The 25,224-nt window shown below is 43.4% G+C and overlaps 1 protein-coding gene across 3 annotated transcripts in view; it reads right to left on the reverse strand.

The window, feature by feature from the left end:
- The window catches only part of hdac9b (histone deacetylase 9b), a gene marked incomplete at its 5' end in the record, with an annotated part of 49,704 nt that extends 24,770 nt beyond the window's left edge, over positions 1 to 24,934 (reverse strand). For 2 of the 3 annotated variants that reach the window (XR_013812497.1, XM_079753078.1), the window contains 5 exons: positions 16,894 to 17,015; positions 17,117 to 17,240; positions 17,765 to 18,008; positions 18,498 to 18,739; positions 24,826 to 24,934. Coding sequence is in view for 2 of the 3 variants with exons in the window: in XM_079753078.1 (XP_079609204.1) it covers positions 16,894 to 17,015; positions 17,117 to 17,240; positions 17,765 to 18,008; positions 18,498 to 18,739; positions 24,826 to 24,934 (841 nt within the window). The remainder of the gene's footprint in view (positions 1 to 16,893; positions 17,016 to 17,116; positions 17,241 to 17,764; positions 18,009 to 18,497; positions 18,740 to 24,825) is intronic. The other variant, XM_079753079.1, reaches the window with a different exon arrangement.
- Positions 24,935 to 25,224: the final 290 nt, after the last annotated feature.

A 25,224-nucleotide genomic window follows, 5' to 3' on the forward strand; every position in this document is an offset into this window, starting at 1 on the left:
CAATTATTATGGTGTGAAATCGGAGTGTATTTTAACAAAGCACCTCTCGTATTTTGACGTTACCTCTGGGTTTCCTCCCGATATCGTGCATGATCTTTTCGAAGGTATTGTTCCTTTTGAACTTTGAGTGTATTCATAAAAAAAAAGCATACCACATTATCTGCATTAAATGATGCAATCATCTTTCAACTTTAAGTGGGCTGACAAAACTAATCAACCTCAGTTGATTAGTGCCTCTCAGTTTTGGGTCCCGAAAAACTGTTGGGGGAAATGCGCATGAGAACTGGAGTCTAATCAGATTTTTGCCTTTGTTGATTGGGCGGAGAGTTCCCTGTGAGGAGCCAGCTTGGCAGATCTTAACAGACCTGAAGGACATTGTTGATCTGGTCGTCAGTCCCATTCAAACCCAGGACTCCATTGTATATCTTGATTTTAAGATCTCTGAGTACAGAGATTTTAAAAGAGGTTTTCCCAGACTGTCACCTTAAACCAAAACACAATTTCTTAGGGCATTACCCATACTTGATCCATCAGTTTGGTCCACTAGTTGCCCTATGGACGATGCGTTTTGAAGCAAAGCATTGCTTTTTTAAAAGAGTTGCCAGGAATATCAGGTGCTTCAAAAACGTGCTACTTTCCCTTTCAAAGAGACATCAGTATCAAATTGCCCATCATTTTCATGCATGTAACTTTACCAGACCTCTATTGGAAGTGACAAATGTTTCCACTGTACACATCGATGTTCTTAACAAGGACATTGCAAATGCTCTGAGACAGATGTCTTCAGATATGGAAATAGTGGGCTTGGCCAAAAGCTTGACATATGATGGACTAAACTACAAGTGTGGAATGATCTTGATCCAAGGCTCACTGGGAGGACTGCCAGAGTTTGGTGAAATCATCCAAATGGTGATACTGCAGGACAAGTGGATCTTTGTGATGATTGTGAAGAAGCTCATTGGATGGTATATTAAACACTATAGAGCTTTTGATCTCAAACCATCCCCAGTCAAGGAAGTGGAACTTATTGAGCCACAAGAACTCCATGATACATACCCACTGGCGGACTACAAAATTGGAGGGATGCGTCTTGTCACATTGAAAAGATATATCCATGTTTAAAGGATGAGCCCTCTCCATGTAATGTTATTTAATTTTGTTCTCAATACATTTTTATTTTTCATACCGAAAGCCAAAGGTGGTCCACTTACAGAAGGTAAATTACAGGACATCAATTATGAGAATCTTTTAACTGCATGTGGGTGTTTTTTATTTTTTATTGATTGCCCTTAAAGGGATAGTTCAGTATTTTTTATTTGCCTCACACCTTATTGCGCTTTTGCTCTCTTTTCAGACTGCCATGGCTCATTCCACAACTGCCAGACTTAAAGTGATTTTGGGGGACAACAACATTGAAAAACGGACACTTCCCAATGGCATACCAGAGTCACTAGATTACCTTATCGGCACGATAAGGAGTATGTTCGGATTAAAGTGCAGCTTGAAACTGCAGTACATGGACCAAGATTTTGGCAATGACTTTTTCAATCTGAACTCTACTGCTGAACTTCAGAATTTGGGGACAATCAAGGTCATCCAGCAAACAACGTTGATCAGTGCCACTGCATCCTCTGCTTCTGTTTCATCCGAGTCAGATGACTGTGTTTCACTGCCATCAAACGATACTATACTGCTTTCATCCCCCGAGTCTCTGTCATCTCGAACCAAGCAGTGGCCAGAGGAATTTCCAATTCCTCAATTTTCCTATGACACGGAGTTGCAGTTAGTGAAAGGTAATTCTGAGTGCCAGGTTGGAAACAAGTTGTTGAACTTGAGCTCCCGAATAAAATCAGATATCTTGAATAGAGAAGTTGAAGAAATTTACCGATATAAGGCCTACCCGGAGGATGCACATTTCTGCACAGTTGCAGAGGCCTTAATCAAAAAGCGCCCTTGTTTAAAAGAGCCTGGCTCATTCAATGGCTGCTACGGCTGGAAACAGCGACTGAAGTACAAAATAGGAAACTACCGGACTCAACTCAAAGTGCTGGGGTGTCCAGAGCTGTCAGTAAATTCCCTGAAATCGAAATCAACGACGGATGCTTTCCCTGCTAAAAAGGGGAATAGGCCAAAACGAGCTGAAGCCAACTTCTATCCATCGTTTCCTACTGGAGAAACTCAGGACAGCATAGAAAAAGAGAGAATATAACTTCTGACAGATGTCAAGATTAGGAACAATGAAAGGGTAATCACAGACAAAATGGCTTGCACGTTTGCCTACAGAAGACAAGAGGTGGTCAACCAAGGACCCAGCATTCAAGACTTTAAAGACCAGTGGCCTGCCTTGTTCCATCAGAAAGAGGTATGGTAACAATGGAACTGAAATGACTCTTGAATTGAACACTTTATTTTTATTGAAAAAATTTACATATTCAGTTAAACTTTTAGTTGCATTGACATTTTGCCTGTTGTGTATGCAGGCTTTAGTGTTTACATTGTTAAAGCTGAGATTGATAAAACTGAGATTGTATGTGAGGTAATTTGCATTTCCTTTTTATTTATTATTATTAGTCATTTTTCTTAGATCAATGCAGAGTTCCTGAGGCTCATGGCTGTTCCTCTTGAGGATATGTTCTTTGCCCAGTTAGACATCCACTCAAGTCAGCTAATCAGAGTCATCCGTGCCAAAGGTGGATCGACACGCCAAAAGACTGCTGACATCATGGACATTTTTAGGTACATCTAGAACATCAAAAGTAACAAGTTTCCTTGGTTGCTTAGAGGGTGTCACAGTACCCCTATCTATTAAAGATGCACCATCTGGATTAGCTTAGCTCCAGCACCGGTAGCTAAGGTGAGCGTGTGCCTCCGCTGGCAGCAAGAAGATGAACTAAACTAATCACTTAACGCTCCTGTTTATTTACCAAGTTATGTTATGCTCGTTATTTCTGGCACGTGTTATTTTAGAACCAAATGCATACCGGTAGGAAACCGCATGGGATGTAAACAAGATGTCAGTGACTATAAGGAGCAGAAGAGAGGTTGCTGTGAAGATCCAGAACCGTATAGATTTATGCATTTTCAGTTAGGGGCCACAATGCTCCTAGTGAAAAAAGTTAGTCTGGAGCCCTGACCTGTCTTCAGTGATTTTGAAGATTAAATGAATCAAGATTTTATTCTCCTAGACTGAGGACATTCATCTTCGAAGGGAGTGCGTCCTGAAAGCCCTGAACATCTTCCTCCTTCCATTCCTTCCATTTTTATCCTGTAAAACAGTGGTTCTTAAACTTTTTGTCTGGCGACCCCACAAAAAAGTTTCACTTTCCCCAAACCCATTCTAAGTCCTTACTCAAAATACCCCCTCAAACGTTAACAACTAAATCAAGCAAAAAATAGTTATCAAAGTAATTAGTTTTATTTATTCCATATGAACAAGAACCGAGAAAACCAAACAATCACGATTTAAACAAGTGTAGGCTGCTGCTATCAGATCAGAACGCTATGTGCGTGGTGCGCGCGTGCCCACACACACAAACACACACACACACACACACACACACACACACACACACACACACGACTCACGTCATCCTCCTCCAAAAAGTCATGCAGCTCCGAAAACATCTCAAAATCCCCACTCTCCGCACGGACTGCCCAACGCTGCAGCTTTTTTGTGAAAGCATTCACTTTGTCCGAGAGGGTCAGGATGCTAGTGTTGAGGCCTTGTAGTAACAGGTTGAGCATACTTACTTTGCCTTATATGCATGACAAGTAAGCAAGGGCTATCCATTCCGAGTCAGTGAGATGGTGTGCAAAAGCGGAGTTTGCGTCTGAGAGGAAGGTGCGCACCTCGTTTCGCAACTCAAACAGGCGTGTAAGGACCTTGCCCCGTGAAAGCTACCTAACTTCAGAATGGAAAAGAAGGGATTTGTGTGTAGACCCCATTTCCTGACAGAGAAGGCTGAAGAGTCTAGTATTGAGTGGGCGAGATTTGATGAAATTCACCATTTTAATTGCTGTCTGGAGAACATCGTTAAGCTCGGGCTCAAGTGTCTTGGATGCCAGGGCCTCTCTGTGGATAATGCAATGGGTGAACTTGGCATGTGGTGCAATGCTAAGGACCTTTGCTTTCAGCCCTTTATTTTTCCCCAACATAGCTGCCGCACCGTCTGTGCATATGCTTAGGCAGTTGGCCCATTGCAGCCCTGCGTCTTCCATCCAACCACGGAGACAATTAAAAATGTCACTGCCGGTACACCTTCCTTCCATCGGAGAGCAGAACAGCATGTCCTCGTGAAGTTTTCCTTCATAACTGTAGCGAACAAACACCAATAATTGCGTGACACTTGCCACGTCAGTAGACTCATCTAACTGTAAAGATAACCTGCAGTTTTTTACTCTCTCGATTATCTGACATTTCATGTCATTAGCGATCTCGATAATGCGCTTGGACACTGTATCATTGGAGAGGGGGATTTGCTTGAGCGCACTTGCAATCTTTTCACCATGCGTTGCGGTGGTCATCGCAATTGCTGCAGGGAGGATGAGGCTTTCGGCAATTGTGTGTGGCTTCTGTGTTTTTGCCACAAGGTGGGCCACTTCGTAGGAAGCTACCAAGGCTTTGGTGGGCAAGGTAGCTTGCCCATGCACTACGGTCTTCTACCCTTGCAGGGCAGCTTTGTTTCGCAGAAAGAAAGTCATTGGTTTCGTAGCGTCCTCAGGATGGCGGGTTTCGAGATGTCGTTTCATTTTGACAGGTTTTAAGGTCTCATTTGCCAGAACATCGCCGCAAATCACACATTGTGGGTGGTCGAGGTTATCTTTTACTTGGCAAGTGAATCCATATTTCAGAAATTCTTTCTGATAATGCCGACGCCTTGTTTGTTCCTTTTTATTCTCACCGGCCTGTACACTTGTCCCATCTGAGGATCGCGGAGGAGTAGACGCAATGGTAGCTGGCACTTCCGAGCTTTTGTTCGATTTTTTAAGCAGCCACCTCTCCATTTTGGCTAGTAGGCTACCTATGTATTTTTATTTTGTTTTACTTGAAATAGCGGGAACAAGTTGAGTTTGCATATAGTGGGAGCAGATAGTTACATTGTTTCTATCAGCGGAGTAGCCCATAGGCTGAACCACATCTCGTTGAAAGATGAAAACATATTTTCTCTCTTCTCTTAACTGCGTGTAAATAAGAAAAAGGCAGTTTTTTTCCCCAATGTTATTTTCCTTTGTTTCACCTGGCATAATAATAATTTCAGACTGAATACAGAAAATAATTGGCGACCCCACAGAAGTTTTTGGAGACCCCATTTGGGGTCGCGACCCCTAGTTTAAGAATCACTGCTGTAAAACATAGACAATTTTGTCAACTATAATTACTGAAACCTGGTTGGATTGACTAAATGTTGTATTTATAATATATGTAGTGATTCTTGCGTAGAGCTACTGGTGAAAAGGTTGGAGTCCTGCAAAACATCAAGACACAAAGTACTTGACCCTGTCACGATACCAGGCTTGGCCAATAATGAGATGTGTGGCTGAGCCTATAAAAGGCTCCAATCCATAAAGCACTTTATTATTCAGTGAAATGAAGTCGATGTGATTTTGCAGTTGTCTTTTAATGTGAGGCGTGAATAAAAGTGCAAAGTGATGACAGTGATGTTTTGTGTCATGTACTTCAGGACTCTGGACCAGAGGACATTCAAAGGGACCTGGAGCATCTCACTGTGGCAGTGTTTGTCATTCAAAAGGACGGGGAAGGACTGCAGGAGCCACCAGAAGACATAGGCATTGTCATCGAGGGCGTGAAGGTGTTGCATGGACTGACTTCAGTTGCCCTCAGCTTGTGCCCTGCTTCTAGGTTTGCTATATGCACTTAACCTAGCTTATCCCAAACCCCTTCATTTTACTTTCGAAGTGCTCCAGAAAATCATCATGCACCTTGAGCAACACAAGATGTCCCCCAAAGTCCAAAATCTGTATGGCAGACTTCAAAGCTCGCAGTAATGACAATCATCACAATTGATTCCCTTTCTGGACCCAAAAATGGTCTAGGGAAGAACAATGTTAAGACATGGGGCCTGTGAAACTCAAGCCTCTTTGGGTTTTTTTGCCTTCGTGTGTTTAAAGAGACAATCAAGAGAGACAAATATTCTTCAAACCACAAAATGATATAGTGATTTTGTTGCAGATTTTTGGAAGAGCAGTAGTAAGTAAGTAAGAAAATAACCTGTAAGTCATTATATTGAGAAACTATCTTAATATGTTGGTTAAATGTAACCATATTTGGACTTACTAGTTCAAATGTATTTTCAAAATATAGGATGGAATGTTGAGATAGTTGCATTATAATAACTTGCAGGTTTATTATTATTTTTAACTGGCGGCTGCCAGAAACATGGAAAAAGGCTAAAGTACACTACAAACTGGTTGTCCGAAACTGAAGGGCATTTTATTTATTTTATTTTTATTTGTTTTTTTTGCTGCTGTGTCTACGAGCTTTTGCTGGTAAAAATGTGTTCTATATGGGAAAGATTTTGCTTGCCCAAACTGTTTTCAAACTTTTATGCATTAGTATTGTGATTGTTAAAATGCATACAGTGGGGCAAAATAGTATTTAGTCAGCCACCAATTGTGCAAGTTCTCCCACTTAAAAAGATGAGAGAGGCCTGTAATTTTCATCATAGGTATACCTCAGCTATGAGAGACAAAATGAAGAAAAACAAATCTAGAAAATCACATTGTCGGATTTTTAAAGAATTTATTTGGAAATTATGGTGGAAAATAAGTATTTGGTCAATAACAAAAGGTCATCTCAATACTTTGTTACATGCCCTTTGTTGGCAATGACAGAGGTCAAACGTTTTCTTTACAAGGTTTTCACACACTGCTGCTGGTATTTTGGCCCATTCCTCCATGCAGATCTCCTCTAGAGCAGTGATGTTTTTGGGCCTTCGCTGGGCAACACGGACTTTCAACTCCCTCCAAAGATTTTCTATGGGGTTGAGATCTGGAGACTGGTTAGGCCACTCCAGGACCTTGAAATGCTTCTTACGAAGCCACTCCTTCATTGCCCGGGCGGTGTGTTTGGGGTCATTGTCATGCTGAAAGACCCAGCCACGTTTCATATTCAGTGCCCTTGCTGATGGAAGGAAGTTTTCACTCAAAATCTCACGATACATGGCCCCATTCATTCTTTCCGTCACATGGATCAGACGTCCTGGTCCCTTGGCAGAAAAACAGGCCCAAAGCATGATGTTTCCACCCCCATGCTTCACTGTAGGTATGGTGTTCTTTGGATGCAACTCAGCATTCTTTCTCCTCCAAACACGACGAGTTGAGTTTTTACCAAAAAGTTCTATTTTGGTTTCATCTGACCATATGACATTCTCCCAATCCTGTTCTGGATCATCCAAATGCTCTCTAGCAAACTTCAAACTGGCTTTAGCAGGGGGACACGTCTGGCACTGCAGGATTTGAGTCCCTGGCGGCGTAGTGTGTTAGTGATGGTAGCCTTTGTTACTTTGGTCCCAGCTCTCTGGAGGTCATTCACTAGGTCCCCCCGTGTGGTTCTGGGATTTTTGTTCACCGTTCTTGTAATCATTTTGACCCCACAGGGTGAGATCTTGCGTGGAGCCCCAGATCGAGGGAGATTATCAGTGGTCTTGTATGTATTCCATTTCCTAATAATTGCTCCCACAGTTGATTTCTTTACACCAAGCTGCTTACCTATTGCAGATTCAGACTTCCCAGCCTGGTGCAGGTCTACAATTGTGTTTCTGGTGTCCTTTGACAGCTCTTTGGTCTTGGCCATAGTGGAGTTTGGAGTGTGACTGTTTAGCCTCTTGAAGAAGAAGTTACAGGTCTGTGACAGCCAGAAATCTTGCTGGTTTGTAGGTGACCAAATACTTATTTTCCACCATAATATGTAAATAAATTCTTAAAAAATCAGACAATGTGATTTTCTGGATTTTTTTTTTTCATTTTGTCTCTCATAGCTGAGGTTTGCCTATGATGAAAATTACAGGCCTCTCTCGTCCTTTTAAGTGGGAGAACTTGCACAATTGGTGGCTGACTAAATACTTTTTTGCCCCACTGTATTTGCATAATACGTTGGTGCCTACTTTCGACTCTATTTAGATGAATAGTTAAACATTTGTAATGTATAGCTTTTTGCCTCACACTCCGGCTCAAACACTGGTAGTGAAGGGGAGCAGGTCAAAAGAATACTTTGCAATATCACTTAACGCTCCTGTGTGCTTGTTGGGACTTGTTTGAGTTAACCCATTTGTGCCGGCTGCTGCGCGTCACAACATTGTATCTAGTAGATACAATGTTAGTAGATACAGCCGGCACAAATGGGTTAAAGGACAATTCCGGTATTTAGCACATCGAGCCTCCCTTATGGGTTGTCCAGGATGAAATAGAGTGGTTGACACCGACATTTTGACTATTGGTCCATTTTGACTATTGGTCGTGGATCAATAGTCAAAGTTTCAGTGTCAACCACTCTATTTCATCCCAAACAACCCAGAAAGGGGGCTCAATGTGCGAAGTACCGGAATTGTCCTTTAAGCTATCCTGGATGAGCGACCTTTGTCGACTGCTACATCAAAAATGTATGCAGTTACATGAATGGTTAAGCAATTCAACATGACTAAAATCTTTTTGTAGTCTAAGCTGTAATGCATGTTGTGCATATGTGGTCAAAGAAAAAAGTAAATTTAACCTGTATGCATTTAATGTGAAATGTGTTGGAACTTAAATTTTTAATTGTAAAAAAGTATTTTAATTATGTTGAGTTAACTTACATTTCACATTAAGGTTACTATAAAAATATTCTTAACCTCAAGTCAGAATATTGGGTTCTAAGGAAGCCCTGATTGCAGCACGCATATCTGAATGTCTGGCAGAAGTCAGCACCTGGACAACTGCCCATCACCTGAGGCTTAACCTCAGCAAGACTGAGCTCCTCCTAATACCAGGGAAAGATTGCCCACACATGGACTTACTGGTCACTGTTGAGAACATCACTGTATCTCCTTCTCGAACTGCCAAAAACCTTGGTGTAGTGTTGGACAATCAGTTATGCTGCACCGCAAACATCACTGCGGTGGCCCGATCCTGCAGATTTGTACTTTACAACATCCGCAGGATCCGGCCCTCCCTCACAAGGGAAGCAGCTCAGCTTCTAGTCCAATCACTGGTCATCTCCCGCCTCGACTACTGCAACTCGCTCCTGGCTGGACTCCCTGCCTCTGCGATTAAACCATTGCAGCGCATCCAGAATGCGGCACCGCGCCTCGTGTTCAACCTACCAAAGTTCTCACATGTAACCCCCCTCTTCCGAGACCTCCACTGGCTCCTTGTAATAGCTCGCATCAGATTCAAGATGATGGTACTGGCATACAAGGCAGTCGATGGAACTGCCCCTGCCTACCTCCAAGCATTAGTAAAGCCACACACCCCAGCTCAATCCCTCCGCTCAACTACCTCAGCTGGACGTCTGGTACCGCCATCGCTAAGAGCAGGCAAAGGTCGATCAGCGAAGTCACAACTTTTCTGTTTTGGGACCTCAGTGGTGGAACAAGCTCCCTACCGATGTCAGGATCACAGAGTCGCTCACCAGCTTCCGCAAAAGACTCAAAACTCACCTCTTCAGAGTTCACCTCGACTCTGCATAGAAACCAATGCACAGCCACCATTGAATGTTGTACGTCCTGGCACTTGTACATTGCACTTATTCAAGGTACTTAATTGTGTAGCATCTACAGTAGCTGCTATCATTGCTTTACACGGGGAATGGGTTAGCCTAGCGATTGTAATACTTGCACTTGGTTCTATGAACATCTTTACTGTACCGACAGCGATATATTGTTTCACTTCTTATGACAAATGTACTTATTGCAACAAATGCACTTATTGTAAGTCGCTTTGGATAAAGGCGTCTGCTAAATGCCCTAAATGTAAATGTAAATGTAAGGAAGCAGTATCTTACTTCAGGATATAGCAAATAATTGAGTTGGAAAAAAAGGAAATTTTAATTTGTTGTGCATTCATTTTAAGTTTGATTGATGCAAATTGTTTATTTGAAAACTAACATTTTAGTAATTTGATCTGACTTAAAACAATTGGGTTAGTCTAACTTGCTATTTTTATTTGAATAAACTTAATTCATTTACGTGTTACCAATTGAAGTAATTCAATTAAGTTGATCCAACTATTTTCTTTTTACAGTGTACTACTAGTACTTCAGATGTTTCAAAAATGTTTCCACAATCCACATGCTATTTCTATGCAGTTTCACATATATGAATAATCTTTGACAGCATAATATTTCAATTAGGCTAATCATTTGCATGATTTTGCTGTGTATAGCTTAAGTGTGTGTAAGCTTGTGTTGCAGTCCCGACCTGCCATTGCACGTAAAAATAGCAACACCAACTGCGCTATCCGCTATTTGGATCGCTAAAATAGCATCAAGTATCATTTGCGCCGGAACACGCCTCTGCTTTTCGCCGACACGCCTCTCCAGGGCGCAAGTGTAGGGCGCAAGTTTGCTGCGGCGGAAAATAAACTATACGCCGGATGCAAACTAGCAACGATACATGTGTCGGTGTAGGAAGTAAATTGAGCTTGGTGCAAGATAGAGCCCAGGATCTAGTGATAAAGTCATGGGGACCGCAGTCTGCTACAGTAGCAGCAGTTAAACTAATAGAAAACATGGCAGATGTTTCAGGAGCTCCCCATGCACACCCTTAATACACAACAGAGACAAGCACACAGTGACGGCACACAGACATACAGGGACTCGGCCTGCAATTATTAGGTTTAAAAAATCCTCTTTTTCCCATCTAAGGATGTCAATCAGTACATTTACATGCACAGCTTAATCCGATAAAGGCCATACTTCAACTATGCTCTTCAATCGGACAACTGCAATTGTCCGATTATACATGGCAGTGAGAAAATCGATTCATTGGCTGAAGCATTTCTTACCCCGGTACGATAGGTGGCGCTGTGCCCATTTCAACTAGTGGTAATAGAGCCACCGGTTGACCTTTTTACGTCACTAGCAACAACAAACTCAGGCGGCCGCAGCATTCGAGAAGGATGTTTTCAGGAGACAGCTGTCAGTTCACTTCAGGTCCATGTCATTTCTCCGACACTCCGTTGTTCCGCACTCTCGGTCGTATGCGGACTCCTCCGGCAGCAGAGCAGCGGGAGGAGTCAAGCTAGAGGAGTCTGCATACGACCGAGAGGACGGAACAATGGAGCGTCGGAGAAATGGACCCGAAGTGAACTGACAGCTGTCCCGCATACGGCAACAATCTCTTTCTCCTCTATGTCCCGTTTCAATGTGGACTTCAGAGAGTCAAAGCCAAAGTTCCTTTACCCCAATTCCTTCTCCACCATGGCTGAGATAACCCTCACTACGAGTCTTTACTAGTTGCTTAAGTACCAGAAAGTCGGAGAACCTGACACAGTCTTTAAGATTCATAATATCAGAGAATGTCCCCGTCAGTTCGGCCGCGGCGCAATGAATGAATGAATAAAGATCGTAAAAAAACATTTCTTTTGACAGATGAGCCCGAAGTTACTACTTTACAACCTCGTTGATGACCAACATTTAGAAACGCATGTACTTTTATTTCAACCTTGGGTGAAATCGAAGTGTTGCACCTTTCCTGCTGTCGGCTCCCAGACCGTAGTCGAGGAGCACAGGAGACACCTTCCCTCCAGGGCCGATGTTCTCTCGGGGGTAACACCCTTCACTTTGACCGGCAGTTGGTCTGCTTATAGGTCGGAATGAAGTGGCCACCGATTATTGACAGGCTGGGTACTTTATCCGTAGTTCCACCAACTTAACAGTACACGTTTGCACAGACACAAACGGACTCGTTCATTCACTAAACTGACATGCGCAACCGCTCGCTCTCCTCGCTCGTCCACTCACTCGCTGAGGTCACTCACACACAGACACTGCCATTCTCGCGCACACACATACGCTACTCTCGTAACAGAAGCGTAGCGTGTACTGAATGCATGTTGATGATGATACACTTCTTATAGGGGGTAACTTCATTGGCACGACACCGGCTTCCTCCATCTTCTTCGCCACCTTTTTAAATAAATTGCCGTCTTTTCCGACGGCGACAACAACATGACTATCGTCTCCTTATACTTCCGGATCACGGCCTTTGGGAAAAATCTTGAGCATGCGCAGAACGCAAAATCTGATTCCATGCGATCCGATCCGTTACATGCACGCTTAATTCGACTAACAATCGAATAATCTTGGTGTCTTTATTCGACTATGACTAACTCGATTCGATTCGATTATAGTCTGTCTAAGCTGTATACATGCATAATCTTAGTTCAGTAAAGGTACAATATGTAGCATTCAGTGCGTTTACATGACACTCAAGAAAATCAAATTATTGGGTTAGTCCAACTATGATTCGATTATTAAGATGCATGTATACACCTTAGGCGAACTAAAATCGAATCGAATTGGGTTTCCCATAGTCTGATTAATTCTTAGATTATTCGATTGATAGTCGCATTAAGCCTGCATGTTAACGGTCAACAGAATTGGGATTGGATTTTGCGTTCTGCGCATGCTCGACATCTTTTCCGGGGGCTGTGAGCCGAAAGTAGAAGGAGATGGTAGTCGTGTTGCTGTCGCCGTCGGAAGACGAGAAACAGCGATTTATTTGAAAAGGTGGCGCAGAAGATGGAGGAAGCCGGTGTCATGCCAATGTAGTCACACCATTAAAAGAAGTGTATCATTATCAACATGCATTCAGTACACACTATAATTCGATTTCAACCAAGGCTGAATTAAAAGGACATGTTTCAACAACATGCATCAACAAGGTTGTAAAGGAAACGGCTACAATCCCTTTCTCCTCCAAGTCGTGGTTCGATCTAGACTTCAGAGACTCTGAGAAATGGCATGATCGCCAGAGAACCGCCATATGTGAGTGAATGTTGTGTCTAGGAGCGGAAGCATGTTTCTATACGAACGCCCAGGGAGGGTGACTCACTCCCTTAGCACCTCCTAGTCTCACATGCAGTTTCCCATCGACCCATCCCCTCCGTTGATGTCCACCCCACCATCCCTAGTGTTCATCGAAACATTGTAACAGATAATAAGCTCTCCAGCGGGGAGCTAGCTTGATAGCACCGGGTTTTGTAAAACATCTGTTATACAATAAGCAACCTGCAGCAATAATGGAGGCCATGTCAATAAATAAATAGTGCGTGGGTCTGTCTGTGGGCGCTGGGGATGCATGTGTAAGATTTGTGTGTGTGTGTGTGTGTGTGTGTGTGTGTCTGTGTGTGTGTGTGTGTGTGTGTGTGTGTGTGTGAGAGCGCTGTGTAGAGCACACAGCTGTGAAGTTAGTAATGGTAATGTGCGCTGGGTTGGGTCATGGCCAGCAGATTGGACCAGATGCAGCTATTTCTGGCTCCTGTCAAAGCAGTGCAAACGCTTTGCATATTAACTAAGGTGGCCTAATGTGTGCTTGTATGGGCAAGAGGTACAGGGTGAGAGTGAGAGAGGGAGTGAAAGAAAAAAGAGAGCTAGATAGACTGCAGGAAGGCCGTATAGAGTTAGATAGATAGACTGAACGGAGGCCGTATAGAGATAGATAGACTGTAGGGTGGCCGTATAGAGATAGATAGATAGATAGATAGATAGATAGATAGATAGATAGATAGATAGATAGACTGCAGTGAGGCTGTATAGCGATCGATAGATTTCAAGGAGGCCGTATAGAGATCGATAGATAGACTGAAGGGAGGCCACATAGAGATAGATAGATAGACTGCAGTGAGGCCGTATAGTGATCGATAGATTTCAAGGAGGCCGTATAGAGATAGATAGATAGACTGAAGGGAGGCCGTATAGAGATAGATAGATAGATAGACTGCAGGGAGGCCGTATAGAGATAGATAGATAGATAGACTGAAGGGAGGCCATATAGAGATAGATAGATAGACTGAAGGGAGGCCATATAGAGATAGATAGAGAAACTGCTGGGAAGCCATGTAGCGATAGATAGACTGCAGAGAGGCTGTATGAATCGGCTTCACGCCTCGCAGCTCTGATTGGTTTCTATTTTTAGACTCTGCCGCCACCGAGCTCTGCATCGCAAACTGTCGCCACGGGAACATAAGACAGCAACGAGGGATGTAGCTTTTTCTCGCCTGTCTCCAAGGGGGGAAAACACAAGGCACCAGGAGCCAACCATGGCGGCGGAAACACCTTCCGTTCCTCAGCACCGCTGGCAGGCTAGCCAGCTCTCGGTCCGACTGAAACACGCATGCCAGGAACAAACCATGGTCATAAATCCATAATGTTATTACATTCAAAATCAGCCGCAAACAGGGATCATGGTTTTGCTTAGAACATATGTATAAGGCCAAATGTGGGCATTGTTTGAGGTTGGGAATAGGCTGTGAGAAATGAACTTAAATGCACTGCTTTGATCTAAGGCTAGAGTACAATCCTTGTCCCTTCCTGTTTGTCTTAGCTTTACAAATTAAACTTCCAAAGGTTAAGTGTACCTTAAGCTGACCATATTACCCTTTTAAGAGCCCATTTCAAATCCTTTCCTGCTCCTGCTGAATGCACAACATTGTTAACTAGGTCAAGACCACAGCGGGTGTTAAACCTCTCAACCGCTCAGCTGACTCTATTCTAGCACCAGACTATCACGTGCCCTATGTTCAGGCTATTATAGTCCCCGGACATAACACAGAAAGGATATATAGCAAGTTAAAAAGTTAATCACATGGAATTCTCTACACTACTTTGAATGGTTTTTGAAACTTGTAATTATCAGGCCTTCAACTTATCTACAGTTCGATGATATATATTCATATATCTTGCCAATGCCAATTGTAAATCTTTAAATGTTTATAGTTAAATGGGAGCTGGTGGTGATATATTTTCAGTTTGAGTTTAGATTCGGCTTGAGAATATGGTTTTGTGCTCTTGTTATCTTCTTTATACCTTCAGGTCAAAACTATAACTAGTTACTTCCTTGTACAGTAATATACTATGTTTAAAGATACAATATATGAAATTGACAATGAGCATTTAACATTTTCCAAATTAATTCCAAATTTAACATATTGCAGATATTTGTCTTAGCCCCTCCTCCCAGGCTTCACACTGATTGCCAGGTTGAGGACACTGAATGAACATGAGCACAAGACATCCAAATGCAAAAAAGTATTCTGAGATCGGCACGATTATTCAATTTGACAATGATGAGCGACGACGACACAATTTACCCGTCTGGAAACCCTTCCGGGCTCTAAGATGTCTCTATTTTAACCTCCACTAGAACAACTAGAAATCCAAGGAGAGATGTCTCTGTCTGGCCACTAGCTGGAGCAGCAGGAGGCCTAGCTTGTAGCACTAGAGTCATCTTTATTTTCAGAGGGCTAACTTTACTTAAACAAACAGTGGGTCCATCCTGTTCCAGAGCTCTGAGTCAGTAACACCTGCCAATCAGCTATCAGTGACAGTCAGTGGTGCAACAAGGCTACCTTTGTGTGTTAGTTCTTGAGTACCAACTTCTGCTAGGGCTTAAATGAAGAGTCACAGGAAGTGGGGGAGGCAGACCTGCACAGGAAATGACCACATATAGATTCTGGAATCCAACTGCTGGGTAATGTTTTCCTACAAATTCATCATACATACAATGCATTATACTTAGAGGACAATAAAGCATTAAATTGATCATGAATGAAAGGCATGCCAAAGTCTTTTTTTATCAACCAGATTCACTGGACAATTCATATTTTGTCCGAAGTTATCAATTTGTTTTACCACGTAATTACCTTTTGGATGCTGGTCAAAAGGCACTTAATGCTATCATACACCTACAATTTTAATTCAGGCAGCTTTCATATCTTAAAAACAGTCCTAAGCTGGTAATCACAGCTAAGTGGTTACTCCTTGTCTCCAGGATATAAAGGCACGCCTACAGCGAGGATACTTCAACCAAAGTAACAATGAACATAATCCCTTTTCATGTAACCATTCAAGCATTTACCCTCACAAGTGCCTCAACAAGGACCAAGAATGCCTTTATACATAAACACCATCATTCACTCTCCTGAATCTTTAAATTGTGCATACACATAGAATGACAGGCCAGTAGTCCAATAACTGAGCAGGTATAATGGTTAGCCAATTTAATTAAAAGAGACACAGATAGGAAAATAACATTATGTAACATTTGACCTCACTGGAGCGAACCAAGAAGGAAATTCCCTCCCATTTGTACAACCTCCCCCTCCGGGGGTCACCCTGCTCTAAGGCAACAAATCTTAGCTGTTTGGGGGAAATTTGCATGCTGTCAATATCTTTTGTAAGGCCAATAATTAAGAAGAACACAACACTCTGTAGGTCAATCTTGTACTGCAATAACTGCTGAAAGAGGACATGGGAAATTTGTGTCTGATTGTAAGATTGGAACACTTGTTTATTTAAAATGCTGCTTATTCATTTTCAGTACTGCACCCCATTATATTTTCTAGGCCAGTGTGAGTGGTGAACAATTGTTCACAACATATTTTTTCCTGAGATGTAACTTTATGTATTTTCCTGTGATGGTCAGTAGGCTAAGAGTGTCTTGAGGCCCTGAAGGCTTGAAGGTGGGGGGCAGCAGTCCTAATGAGCCTAGCTGAGTTAGCAGGTCTTCAGCACAGCCTTGGGTAGATTGTCAATGGTTCACACCTCATTCATTGTGGTAATCTGTGTGTATTTGTGTTTGTGTGTTTGTGTTTGTGTGTGTGTGTTTGTGCACAGCAAGGAGTGTGCGTGCACATGTGTTCATGGTGTGCATCCTTGTGTGTGTGTGTCTAACGCACCAGTCTTCCTCAAGGGGAAGTCGTCCTTGCTGTCCACGGGGGAGGGGAGGGTGTACTGGCACGTCGGAGACGCCCCGCCCAGCGGGGAGCAACTTTGGTCCAAGGATGTGTGATGGGAAGTCCTGATCACATAGCACACACATATACAACGATAAGAACTGTTGTGTTAGCAGAATACGTAGCACTGTGGTAATGCTGACACAGCTTAGAGGAGATGACTCACGTGTACCAGAGCTTCGGATGGTGGATCAGGGAGTGAGTGGCCCCGCTGCAGATTGGATCCTTCGCTGATTTGCTCAGCAGAAACTCCTGCAACTTTTGCTTGACTTCCGTACTGGCAACCGCACCTTTGAGGCCAGAGGTCAGAGACACAGAGATTGACATTACCCTAGGGGTTACGGCTAAGACGTCGACATGTGGGATGCTACTTAATAACAATGTCTTATTTGTTTATATAATTTTCCTTTGTGTTATTGCTGCTATCCATAATGTTTGTTATTAAGCAACAGTAAGCAATGTCCTACGTTTCCATGATATTTGTATAGTGATGATAGAGCCTTTTGTATGCAGGTTGATCTCCCCCTAGTGGTACGGCAGAGGTGGTCCTACATTCAGCAGCACATTTAGTAGACCCATGACTGGCTAATGATTAATTAATTTAGATTGTATTTATACATGCTAAAAATCTAAAGTAGTCAACTAAGTGTAATAAAAATACTTCATTAATAAAAAAGGGGTGGAGGGAGAGTAGCAGGTCGGAGGGGTGGAGGGAGAGTAGCAGGTCGGAGGGGTGGAGGGAGAGTAGCAGGGTGGAGGTTGGAGGGAGAGTAGGGCTGGCTGGTGCGGACGGAGGCCGGTGCTGAGCTCTTACTTTCTCTGGAGCGCTCCTTCCCCCGGAGGCTGAGGCTGGAGAGGTGCTGCTCTCGACGGAGTCTCTCCTGCTCGCGCTCCTGCTGGCTCTGCTGCTGCTGCTGCTGCTGCTGCTGCTGCTGCTGCTGCTGCTGCTGCTGCTGCTGCTGCTGCTGCTGCTGCTGCTGCTGCTGCTGCTGCTCCAGACGTCGCTCCTTCTCAACCAGCTCCTGCTGCTGCTTCATGGCCTGGAGCTCCTGCTGGAGCTGGACAACAAAAGCAGCATGGACTATAGATTTAGATTTAAGATTATCATATAGAATAAGATTACTGAAGGTAATAAGGAATAGACTGAATGTACACATATATATATATATATACATATATATATATATATATATATATGTATATATATATATAAATGTTTTTATAATCTTTGGGACATCTTTGCCAGCTACATTATTTTGTTTGTCATTTTCTTTATTATTGTTTTTTTATTAACGGCCTTTAAAGAAAGTGCACACATTGAACACACAAACAATAGAAGGCATTATAACAGCACTATTGCCCCGAGGCCTCCTCCCCCTGCCCTCTCCCCCCTACAGGCTGGGCAGGATCTGCCCTATGAGAGAGACACATTCTGAGTTGTTGTCTTCTTGTTTATCAGTTTTGTATTGTGCTTTGCACTGTGTTTTGCGTGCTACAAAGCGTGCTAGTGTCATAAGGCAGTGTGATGCTATGGGACAGGTGCTGACCTTAAGATGCTCCTGGAGCTGTGCCTGGTGCTGGCGGCTCAGGTTCTCATGCTGCTTCTGGAACTCACTGATGAGGAGCTGCTTCTGGATCTGCTGTTGCTTCTGGATGAGCAGCAACTCCTGCTGCAGCTGCCGCTCCCACATACTGGGGTCCGACCCCGGGCCCAGCATCCTCAGCTCCTTGCGCAGGTCTAGCGGGGATACGGGATCCCCTTCTAGGGCCGCCTCTGGCTTAATGTCCACTGCATGGGGAAGACACCAAGACATTTGGAGAGGTTTCTCACTATCCCCACAAAACTGGTTGCTAATAGCGAGTAAGGATCAAGTGCTATGTGCTTTAAATAGGGAGGAATCACACATTAAACTCACGATATACTAAATTGTTTAGGCTGATTTACAGGATTGATGTGATTCTTTCAGAAGATAAAATAAGAGAAAAGGAGGAGGAATGGACGATAATTGTGGCAAAAATTAAGAACCAAACTCCTCTCCCGTGATGCATGGTAATACCGCAATTTATAAATGTATACAAAGAACAGAAGACATCATTAGCCCCCTGGGGGACACCATATCAGCCTCAATGGCTGTCTGGCACCAAATGTGGAACTAGTCCTCCTAGTCCATTATCTCCAGGAAACCCTATCGATCTGCTGTTCAGTTAATAGACTTGCAGATAGACTTAACAGAACATTCTACATCATACAGATAATCCTCCTTCCGAACCAGGCCACATGGAATGTGTGTGTGTGTGTGTGTGTGTGTGTGTGTGTGTGTGTGTGTGTGTGTGTGTGTGTGTGTGTGTGTCTGTCTGTCTGTCTGTCTGTGTGTTCTTTTATATCTAATCCCTCTCTTGTATCTCCGCTGCACAGAGCAGTTAGTGTGATGTCCCCATTGCCTGGAAATGCCTTTGTCTCAATAGTGGGAGACAAGCATTTCCTGTTATTCTAGGTGAGGCCAGATGTTATGAAAGAGGGCATCCCTTTGTCCTGAAGGCTATATATTTAGCCTGTAGATCAGGGGATCAATAGGATGCTTGGACACAAGGAAAAGACAAGGCAGCTAAATCCGCCAGCCTCAAAGAGGGGGTTGGAATGGGAGATCCAGTGTAGCCATTTGTATTTGTTCCTCTTCTCCCTTCTATCTGTGTGGCTGTATTTTTGGTGGACAAAGAGGATTGAGTAAGCGCACAGTATCACGTGACATTCTTTCAAACAGCAAAACGATTGTGTTTGCCATTTCTATGAAAAGTTGAGTTGTAGTCATCATGAGGTAACGCTCAAAGAATTGCATTGTACGCTTGAAAAATGTAGCTTACATTATTCAACCAAACAGGAGGGGGAAAAAATCAAACCTTCTTAAAAGGCAAGAGGCTGGAGGGGGAGGAGGAAGAGGAGGAGGAAGAGTGCATTCAGTGGCTGATTCTTCTCAATGGTTCATAACACCACCTGTACACGAAGAAGCCAGCAGGAAAACAGGGACAACGTCAACTAAAAAACACACACTCTTCTACATCAATGCAAATAAGGATGATCTGTGATGTCCAAACCAGAAGGCTTCTCTGTATAGCGGCTGTGAATCACAACAGGCAATGCTTCCAATACTCGCCCGTAATGTAAAGTACACTGGCGCCCATTTGTTTTGTGACAGCCTGTTTTCTTTTCAGCCACCAGCATGCTGTGTGGGTGCTGATGGCCATTATAAATAGCAACATAGAAGCAAATGGTGCAATCTTGGTCTACGACAAGCAGCCCCCTCCACCACCAGCCTAACTCGGTGCTGCCATGGTAACAACGGCAACGTAATTATGTCTCGCCATCCTGCGGATATTGAGCCTCTCCGTGTGGTGTCTCCTGCTAACTTTTGCCTTGTCCACACAATGACATTCTGTTGGCCTTTGGGTCCGTTATATAAGACTAGAGAGAGCCCAGCAGAGAGACACAGAGGGAGAGAGAAAGAGAGAGAGAGAGAGAGAGAGGGAGAGAGAGAGAGAGAGTGAGAGAGCAGACAGACAGACAGACAGACAGACAGACAGACAGACAGACAGACAGACAGACAGAGAAAGACACAGAAAGAGAGAGAGAAAGGGAGAGAGAAAGAGAGAGAGAAAGCAAGAACAAAAGACAAAAAAGACAAGGAAAGAAAGTAATAAACAGTCTGAATGGGAGAGAGGGAAACACAAAAAATAAAAGGTTGCATTATAAAGACAACCTGAAGTGAGTAAAGGGGCAGGTATCTTGTCTCATTAATCACACTCAAAGAAGGAGGCAGCAAGGAGAGGGGTTGGGGCTAGGGGGGTACACTATCCCTGTGTCTTCTCAAAACACACTAAATCAACACTACCGATCAAACGAAGAGGAGAGAGAGAGAGAGAGAGAGAGAGAGAGAGAGAGAGAGAGAAGAGAGAGAGACCTGTTGCATGGACCTTTCTTCTGCTGAGAGGCATTATTAATCTTTGGCCTGTTAGCTCTTGACAAAGGATAGGTTTTTTTTAAAGTGTTGCAGTGGCCAGCCTGTAAACCTGTGAACCATTGAGAAGCTCAATGAGTCAGACAGCCCTGGCCCCTTCTCTCTCTGTGTCTCCTCTATATCTCTCCCCACTCTCTATCACCTAATGGACCTAAATATAGACAGTCCACACCTGCTGGCAGGGAGACTTCAAGCGACTGAGATACCTAATTAATCTCATCTTTCATTCTGTAGCCTGGCTGAGGCCATTAAGGACTTCTCTTGATCACGGCCACCGTGTCCAGCCAGCCATCAGATCATCACCCACAGTGAGGAAGAGGAGGACAGAGACACAGAGGAGGAGAGGGGCTGGTAGGGGTCTATGAGATAGCCCTCTACAGAACCAGAGCAGCTTGATGTACCGGTTCTATTGGGTTACGGTCAAGTGTGTCAGGTAGGATGGTTGGTGGGTCGAAGAGATGATTAGGCACACGGTGTGTTATATACAAACAGAAAAGCTAAAATAAAGTGTAAATTCACCTCTATATATTTATTTCAGAAACAGAAGGTTGTTTCATTTGTTTGATTAAATTGGTAAATTTTAAGTGCACAATAAAACAAGCTGAAACTATAAGTGATCTGTTTTATGTATCATGAAATTGTTCCTAGGCAGAGGAGAATACGGAACTAGTAGCCAGGGTCTTATTATAAATGGTTTTCTGAGAAGGGTCTTAACATAGTCTACGTGCAAAAGAGCCGTGTGCTCAATTTAACACGACAGAAATAAAATCGCATGTGTTGCATTTAGGCATGGTAAAATACATATTTCTTTCAGTTTAAACGTGGCAAGAGAAGTAGGCTGCTGCAGTAGGCCTGTCATCCACTTTAACAACTCTTGCAGTAAAAGCAATATGCGTCCTGATTGGCTAGACTAGTGCTTAGAAACACCAGCAGGCACTGGTAAACAAGAGATTTATGAATGACAGGTACCACATTTGGATGAAGTACAAGGCAGCGTAAAGCAGCCGCCCCATGCCCTAATTCCTCTCCACATAGGGCCTGCTGGGGGGGGGGGGGGGTGACTCATGCCATTCAGTGATGACTCTCCCACCCCAGAGACCCATCGTCCACGGTCCCACAGGGTTTATTTCTATCGCCGATCTGCCTCTCATTAGCCTTGCTGGCGGGTTAGCCTTGTTGACGGCGGCGGCCTCCTTCCTTTCTTTTCTTTTAGCTGCATTAGCAGACTTCCCAAACAAGAGGACCAGGGCATAGAGACCACACATCCCCAGTGCCTGTAGATAGTGACTGCATATGCAGAATAAGGGCCGTATGCATGCAAGTGTCTACATAACCCGTTTAAAAAGAGTAACGTGGGAACATTGTCACAAGTTCAGTTACAGACCACAGACTGGATCTAAACTGGATATTTTTCAGTAGCTAGATTGAGGTCATAATTGTACAAAATCAGAATTTTTCAAGCTATTTTCAATTTCAAGTTAATACTTTAAGCATTATCAAGTTTGCTGGCGGAACTCATTTCTGCAAATTACTCCAAGTAACAATGTAAAAAGTATTTTGTTAGTGATAATTGTAGTCATTGCAGTTGAAGGTTTGCAAGCTGCAACTCCATCTTCCACCATATAAATAGAGTCAGAGATGCAGAAGATGTTTCGTGGGCAAAAATAAACAAATGCTTGGGCCTGCTATGTGGTGCTGGATCTTTCATTAAGTGCCTAGTTATTTTGGGCAGCTGCTATGTCTAAAGCAGGAAACAGGCCTTTATTTTAAAGTCTGGGGCTCGTACACGCAGCTGAGCCTGTGGCTTGCTGGCTATCTGCTAACAAACACAGAGCTTTCTCTGCCCGAGGGAGTCAGGGGGAACAACGATGACTGCTATCCAGTCTTAAGGTGCCACTAATTACAGCACTGATCAACAGCTACATAGAAGACAACATAAGGCATGAAACAACCAGAGAGTTTAACAGCCAAAGATTCATGCAAGTGATTTCAAACGAAGGGAAGCAGCACACTTAACCGATACGCTACTGCCTCCATTGGTATGTTAACATGTTTCATTGTATAATGTTACATATGTCACAGCACAAATTACAACATATTTGTATCTGGCACATATAATTATCCTTACTGAATAAGGCAGTACAGTGATACTATGCTGCTGGCATTGGGCTGATGACCGAATATATTTCAAATTAGGCTAATAGTGAAGATGATAGAGATGAACACCACCAAGGGGGCTTGAAATGTGCAATAATGTGCAATAAGGTTTCTATGAAGAAACTGTTTTTTTCTCAAGTTATTGTTTTTGTTTTAGGTGAAGATCCACTCTGAGAGGCTGGTTGTCATTGCGCAGGAATTGTGGAAAAAATGTCATGGGATTTACTGTCAACATAAGCAGTCAGGCATCACACATTTCAAAACATATATATATATATGTTCTGAATGTACCCACTAACTGAACCACAAAGAATAATAAACAACCCAAATGACATCTATATACAGGACTTTTTACTACCCTATCGGTGTTCTCACATGGGAAACTATGAAGCATGTTTGATAGGAAATCGTTTTTTCTAAATGTCTGCTCCCAGCACTATTCTAGAGGCTGCTGAGATGGAACTATAACTCACAGAGGCCTAATCTTAGCAGCCTAATGCCATAAGCTTAAAATAACTCCCCCAAGAATAGCTGACCCACAGAATAAGCAAGAAGCCTGAATTCAGGCACTCTGAATGTCTGTTGTTTAGCTCACAGGACCACGAAGGCAGTGCATATATTATGCACTGTAGCTGCTTCAAGCCAGTAAAAGGCAGCGGTTGATCTGGAGGTTTGACATACAGAAAAAACATTCTTCTTGTTGGTTGTTTTTGTACCCCAAACATCTTTGTTTACTCACATTCACCCATCCCTAGTAGTTTATTTCAGAATAATCATCACTCAATGCATGTTAAGACCAACAAATACATGTGCATTCAAAGGTAAGGATCCCCAACTACATGTTATTGTCTCTTATAAGATGCTAGTTGTACTCCAATGCTAGGCTATTTTAAACAGCTCATATGATTAAATCCCCCACTCCCCTCCCAGACTCTCCAGCAGGGAACAAAAACATTAGTACCTTCATAAAATCCTACATAGGCCCTTACATTTTCTTGACTTGTTTTCTCCCCTAAATTAATGACTGGTGTTTGAATAAACAGGTTGAGTGCAAAGACTATGAGTCTTTGTTCATTGTTCCAACTGAGCGCTGTGCACTTCAGCACCAGGTCACAAATAGAGCAGGCATTGTCCGGTACATACCCCACCAACAAACCTTTTTGAGTTGTCTAATTATTATTTTTGTCACAATGTTTCCTCTTCCATTTAAAAGTACAGGCTGACATGGAAGCATTTGAACACACACACACACACACACACACACACACACACACACACACACACACACACACACACACACACATACACACTTGACTAAAGCCACATCAAAAGTCAAGCATATAATAGCACAGGCAACATGAACAGAAGAAATACCTGGATGGAGAGACAGAGCAGAGCCTTCTAAAACCACCTTGGTGAGAAGTGATGAGCTTTAGACTCACCCACAGAGAGAGAGAGAGAGAGAGAGAGAGAGAGAGAGAGAGAGAGAGAGAGAATGCTAGCGAGAGCCAAACAGAGGATTTTAAATAGTTTAGAGGTGGGCGAGTGGAAGCTGATCCAAAGATAGTGAAATGAGAGAAAGGCTGGATTGTTAGGGAAGGGGGGGCTGGGGTTTGGTCTGGGGTTGGCTGGAGGGAGGAGAAGCAAGATGAAAATAGTAATGATGGTGCTAAGAAAAGATGTGTCAGGGGGTCACAGGGCTCACCTGTGCTGTTCACGTTGTGCATCTTGGTGTGGCCAAAGAGCCGCTGGTGTCCGAGGTGTCGCTCTGTGGTGGAGAAACTCGACTCGCCCTCGTAAATCGTCTGCAGCATACTCCAGTCAGCGCTCAGGTCTCATCGCCAGCCCTGGCTTCCTGTCACGATGGAGCCACCCCTCAGCCACCCGAGGGAGAGAGAGTGAGAGAGGAGGAGGGAGAGAGAGAGGGGGAGAGTGGGAGAGACCAAGTCGACAAACAGCCAATAATCTTGCTTTCGCTGTTCCAAGCTCAGAGAGAGAGAGTTGATAGAGTACAGAGAGAGTAAAGAGAGAGAGAGAGGGGGGAGAGTGGGAGAGACCAAGTCGACAAACAGCCAACAATCTTGCTTTCGCTGTTCCTAGCTCA

Source organism: Pollachius pollachius (assembly GCF_949987615.1).
Source record: "Pollachius pollachius genome assembly, chromosome: 1".
In the NCBI taxonomy this organism is placed as follows: Eukaryota; Metazoa; Chordata; class Actinopteri; order Gadiformes; family Gadidae; genus Pollachius; species Pollachius pollachius.